A 6,278-nucleotide genomic window follows, 5' to 3' on the forward strand; every position below is an offset into this window, starting at 1 on the left:
GAATAGATATTTAGAATTGTAATATCCTCCTGAAGGAGAGATCCCTTAATTAGTATGTAGCGACCTTCTTTATCGCTTCTCACGAACTTTAATTTGAAGTCTATTTTATCTGATATTAGGATTGCAACTCCCACCTGTGTATGGGGGCTGTTTGCTTGGTAGATTTTATTCCAGCCTTTCACTTTCAGAATGTGTTTTTTTTTTATTGACAAGGTGTGGCTCTTGAGCTATTCTGAACAAGACATGAATTTCCATTCTGTCTATAGCACCAATGCACATGATTGTATAATGTATGAATACCTAAAAGCAGGTTTTAAGAAAATATGTAGTTATATAAAGGGGTTTCATGTCAATAAGTCAAGGTTGGGAGTCTACCACATCTTCAAAAATCAGCTCTTTGAGGCAAAAAAATGAGTTTGTAAAAAGATAGAAAACTATTGCAACAGATTATTAGCAACTATAAAACTGGAATGAGAAGATCCGTTGGAGATGCTATTTTTCAGGGCAAATGGGACAGGGAAAGGAGGGAAGAGGGTGAAATTAACTGGAATTCAGCCTTTACATGTGTGAAGATGTTAACAATGATAGCACTCTATACTTGAACCACAACTCTACTTCTGATTTTTAAGTGATTCATTGGAGGTAAGAATCTCATGGACTTTCCTACCCAGGCTGTCATCGAACCCTGATCCTTATATCTCAGCCTCCTGAGTAACCAGGATTACAAGCGTGAGCCACTAGTGCCTGGCTGAAATCTACAATTTTAAGTTTTTTTTTCTGTTTTCCTACAGATGACCTAGAAATTTTCAATCTTATAGGAAGCCTGAGAATATTAACTCCAGCAAGATATGGAAAGCATGAATACACTCTAATCAACTTGGATTTATTGTCATGCTATAGCTTCACTGACACTGTGAAAAGAAAACCTTTAAGTTGGATGAGAAAATTGGAGTTTTTCCATTCATTAGGTTCTTCACACATCATTCTGCTCTCTCATTTTGTGTTTATGTCGGAGAAGCCTAAATTAAATAATATGCGAAGGATATCAGCATTGGAATTAACTCAAAATCATTTATAAGAAAAAGAAATAGAAAAGGTAATAATCACAATCCCGAGGGACCAAAGTCCTAAAGGAGACAAACCAAAAACAAACAATGCAGATAAATCAATGGCCACAAGGAGGCAGCAGAGAATGAACAGAGGTTGGAATTTACTGGGAATATATATATACATATATATGTACACACATATACGTGTATGTATATATGAATATACATGTGTTATATAGTATAAAACATGTATACATAGTATACATATATACTTTATGTATATTATATGTGAATACAATAATATAGATGTAGATATACAACATATAATGTATATATAAAGTATATATAAAAAGTATATATGTATACATACATACACACATATACACAGTACCCTCAAATAGAGAATGCCCTCACCCTACGTTATCCCTACAATGAATACATAACATACCTTTACATAGCGGTTTCTTCAATGTATGGCTTAAAGAATTTAAGTGTAGGGCCGGGAAGGTGGCTCAGGGGTAGAGCACTTGCCTACCATGCATGAAGCCCTGGGTTCGATTCCTCAGCACCACATAAGCAAAAAGAAAAAAGGTGGAAGTGGCGCTGTGGCTCAAGTGGTAGAGCGCTAGCCTTGAGCTGAAGAGCTGAGGGACAGCTCCCAGGCCCAGAGTTCAGGCCCCACGACTGACAAAAAGTAAAAAGAAAGAATTTCAATGTAATCCATTATAAATATTATATACACATTATACATATTATATATATCCTATATGTAATGTATACTATATATACATGCGTATTTTATGCTATATAATATACAGTATATATAATACATATATATAAATATGTCTCTATATATCACCCAAGTATGATCAAATATTCTGCTTTAAATTAAGGGCTGCCAATGTGCATTGAAATCTCTTCTCTTCCCGCCGTGGGTAACTATGTTGGTCATGCTTATTGTTTATAGAGTTATTCATGTTGGATCAATGAATTGGCGCTCGAAGTTTAAGTCAGGATTGCACAAATAGTGAGATCAATCCAGACATAAATAAACAAACAGAGCAGAGAGAGAGAGAGAGAGAGAAAGGAAGGGGGAGGGGGAGGAAGATAAGGAAGGCCGGAAGAGACCCGTGGAGACAAGGGCAGAGATGGAAGACAGGAGGGAGGAGGGGGAGGGAAGCGGACAGGGCTGAGCTCTGGGGGATGAGGTCATTCATCTTCTGTCAGAAAGAGGAAGAAAGAGCCTTCTGACTGACACAAGGCATAGGAAAAAATAGTCCCGGGCAAATGGGGGCAGAATAACGTGACCTGCTTATGGCTAGAAACAATCATCAGCTCTGTTGGTGGAGAGAAGAAGGTCAGCTCCAGAGCCGAGGTTGTATATTTAACATTCTCACGAACCTTCACGTTTATTAAGAACCAGGGAAGAGGTCTAGCACTTTTTATTTTCATTTTCGTTTGGATTCAGTGTGGAAATAAGTGGGATTTCTGCTATGTTTGGATTTCCGAGAGTCTTCCCAAGTGTCGCCTCATTCCCAAAGGAATCTGAAGCGTGGGTGGAAAAACAAAACTTTTAAAAATAATGTTCAGCACCATGACAAATAATCCAGTGGATCAGATAATGAGAAAGTTGGAAAGAAAAATGCCTGGTGGCTCACACGTATCATCCCAGCTCCTCACGAGACTGAGATCTGAGATCTGAGGATGGCGGTTCAAAGCCAGCCTGGGCAGGAAAGTCCGTGAGACTCTGATCTCCAAGAAACCACCAGAAAACCAGAAGTGGCGCTGTGGCTCAAGTGCCAGCCTTGAATTGAAGAGCTGAGGGACAGACAGCGCCCAGGCCCAGAGTTCAAACCCCATCACCAACCAACCAACAAACAAACAAACAAGGGAAGGGATGCTGGCCCTGGTGCAGAGTTGTCTCCGTGTGGCGGATGAGGTACTGAATGTTTAGTACAGGGATCTGCTTTGACCACAACTGTGATTTGGAAGGGGGCGGGAAAGAGAGAATCCAAAGGTGGACAGGGCAGAATGGAAGCCGTCAGAATCAGCTGAGTGAGTGTGCACTCACTCTAGTGCAAATAGTAAAAAATAAGCTCAGTCCATTTGCAGTAGTTCAAGCAATTTATGAAATGAGCTTACTCATAGAAGCAATCACCTGCCATGCTAGCTACTCAGGAGGCTGGGATCTGAGGATTGTGGTTCAAAACCAGCCTGGTGAGCAAAGTCAGTGAGACGCTCACTTCCAAGAAAACCACCAGAAAACCACCCGTGGAGTTGCATCTCCAAGGGTAGAGCGCTAGCCATGAGCCAAAGAAGCTCAGCGACAGCGCCCACCACCAGGCCCTGGGTTCAAGCCCCACCACTGACTTAAAAATAACAACCCATCTAGCCCTTCCCACGTCGGCGGGGTTACGAAGCAGCGTGAAGTTGTTTTGTTCTTTAAAAGGACCCAGGGACAAATTGCCCTAGGTTCCGAATGGCAGATAAGAAAACAGGAAACAAACCGCCTATCTTGGTCTTTGCCACCCAGCGGGAGCATATTTAGGTTCAAGGCCCCAGATCTCCAAAGCGTCAGGAAGCAGCTTCCTGGAAAAATAAAAGGAGACACGCACACACACACACACACACACACACACTCACACACACAAGTCCCAAGCCTCTGTCCCTTGCTGGGAGACGGGGTCACGTGTCGGGGGGCTCTGCCCTCCAACCCCGGACAGGGCTTGGCTCAGACCCTCTGCTGGACGGACCCGCAGGGCCAGGAGAACCATGCAGGATGAAGATGGGTACATCACCTTGAACCCCAAGCCCCGGAAGCCGGCCCCCCGCCCGGGTAAGAGGTTCCCAGGACCAGCTCCAGGGCGCTGAACGGCTCCTAGCTTGCTGGGTCCTCTCTCCTTTGTGTCTCTCATTTTACTTTCCTGTCTTCTTCGTTCTGTTTCTCTCTGAGGCTGGAGGGCTCGGGTGGAGCAGCCACGGGGCCTTGCCCATGGAAAGCGTCCCAGAAGACGTGGGGGATTGAACGCTAGGAGCACTTTTTTGTGAGCCAGGGAAGAGTAACCGAACACACCATTTCCTTCCTTCCTTCCTCCCTTTCTCCCTTTCTTCTTCCTTTCTTTATTTCTCTCTTACTCTCTCTTTTTTTCTTTCTCTCTCTCTTTCTTTCTCCCTTTCTTCCTTCCTTCCTTCCTTTCTTTCTTTCTTTCTTTCTTTCTCTCTCTCTCTTTCTTCCTCTCTTTCCTTCTTGCTTCTTCCTTTCTTTTTGGAATGTTTATTCCTCTCTCTCTTCCTTTTTAAAAATGTTTTTATGGCTATTATAAAAGTGTCTTGTATATGAGGGTCTTTTATTGATCTCATTGATTCTTATTTATCAGGTGGTGTATTTTTCTTTGTGTTATTAATAACATGATGTTATCTTATTTTTATTTTTGTTTATTTATAGTTTTATATTTATTTCCTTTCTCTTTTTAAAAAATTCTTCCCCCCCCCCAGGCTCCGTGGTAGAGCACTTGCCTAGCATGTAGGAAACCCTGGGTTTGATTCCCTAGTACCCCGTAAATAGAAAAGGCCGGAAGTGGTGTTGTGGCTCAGGTGGTAGAGCACCAGCCTTGAGCAAAAGAAGCTCAGGGACCGTACCCAGGCCCTGAGTTTGAGCCCCAGGCCTGCCCCACAAACAGATCTGACACATCGGCTGTTCACAACAGGTGGAAATTTTTGGGGCAAGTAAGGGCACCATGAACATGGCATTTTGACTGTTTGATCTTATCTTGCCGGTCCTGAGCCTTGAACTCAGGGCCTGGGGTACTGTCCCTGAGCGCCATTTCTGGCTTTTCCTGTGTCTGTGGTGCTGAGGAATCGAACCTGGGGCCTCACGCACGCTCGGCGGGCGCTCTACCACGGAGCCCCTCTCCCAGGCCTGTTTTCATTGGTTCTAACGCTTGCAGTTAATGCTGATTCCTCTTCCTGGTGGCGAGTGACGGCTCTCCTTCTGCTCGTCCTGTCCGTGGGCATGCTGGTCGGACTGGTGGTGCTGGGAATCGTGTGTACGTATGAAATCCTTTGCTATGATTTGACCCGGGGCATTAGTGTGTAAGGATAGGACTGTCCCCTGCTAAGCAGTCATTAATTAAACATTAACGATCTGTTTGCCACGATTCCTTCCACGTGTTCTGTAGCGACACAACTGCCAATAGATATGCCCTATAGAAGAGAACGCTGACCTGTTATTCCCCGCGGATCATAATCAGTTCCCATTCTATTTTTCACGAATGAACGTAATTTTCAAAGTTGGAAAACTAGGCCTTACAATCTTCCTCGGTCTGGATCTGAGTGAGCGTATGAAACTATTTTTTCTCACCTCCCCGCTCCCGAATATCCTAAGAACCCAGCCAGTGCAGGATTTTCCAAAATTCATCGTGAAATCTCCATCTCCCTGTCTGAATCAAAGCTCAATCTAGCTCAACCCTTTCTTTCTTCTGATGTCACCTGCTGAACTATGGTGTCCTTGTTCCCCGTAAATCTAACCGCGCAGTTTTACGATGTCACGGGTAGCTTGTGTACTTCTTGTATTCTTGTCCTTCTGCTTTGTTTTGCTGGTCCTGGGGCTTGAACTCAGGGCCTGGGCATTGCCCCGATCTCTTTGTGCTCAAGGTTGATGATGCTTTACCACTTGAGCCACGGCACCACTTCTGACTTTTTCTGAGTAGTTCATTGGAGATAGGAGTCTCATGGACGTTCCTGCCCGGGCTGGCTTTGAACCGCAGTCCTCAGATCTCAGCCTCCTGAGTAGCGGGGGTGACAGGCGGAAGCCATTGGTGTCTGGTTCTTATAGGTCACTTTCCTTTGCCCTGATCCATTTATGTACGCACATATAAACACACACACACACACACACACACACACACACACACACACATCCAGTAAACACTTCCTATGGTGATTGCTTTCTGGAAAGTAAAGTTTACTGAAAGATCCTAGCATCTCTTCTTTGACCTCCAATTCCCAACTGTAATTCATCTAATTCCTCCGTCTAGCCATCACCCAACAAAATCGCCTGCACACAGAGAATAAGCAGATGTCAGAAAGTCTGCAGCGACTAGCCAAGAACTTCTGCCAAGCTTTGATAAGACAATTGGAGCAAAAGCAGAAGGGCAATTATGGTGAGTATGGTTTGGTAAATGCTCCCTCCCTCCCTCCTTCCCTCCCTCCCTCCCTCCCTCCCTCCCT

At 44.2% G+C, this 6,278-nt stretch overlaps 1 protein-coding gene across 1 annotated transcript in view; it reads left to right on the plus strand.

The window, feature by feature from the left end:
* Positions 1-3,706: 3,706 nt before the first annotated feature.
* The window catches only part of LOC106001088 (C-type lectin domain family 1 member B-like), a 31,784-nt gene continuing 29,212 nt past the window's right edge, over positions 3,707-6,278 (plus strand). Inside the window, exons 1-3 of the mRNA XM_013036232.1 lie at positions 3,707-3,885; positions 4,997-5,095; positions 6,086-6,211. Of these exons, the coding sequence (XP_012891686.1) occupies positions 3,822-3,885; positions 4,997-5,095; positions 6,086-6,211 (289 nt within the window). The 5' untranslated portion in view covers positions 3,707-3,821. The remainder of the gene's footprint in view (positions 3,886-4,996; positions 5,096-6,085; positions 6,212-6,278) is intronic.

Source organism: Dipodomys ordii, unplaced genomic scaffold, assembly GCF_000151885.1.
Source record: "Dipodomys ordii isolate 6190 unplaced genomic scaffold, Dord_2.0 Scaffold266, whole genome shotgun sequence".
Classification (NCBI taxonomy): Eukaryota; Metazoa; Chordata; class Mammalia; order Rodentia; family Heteromyidae; genus Dipodomys; species Dipodomys ordii.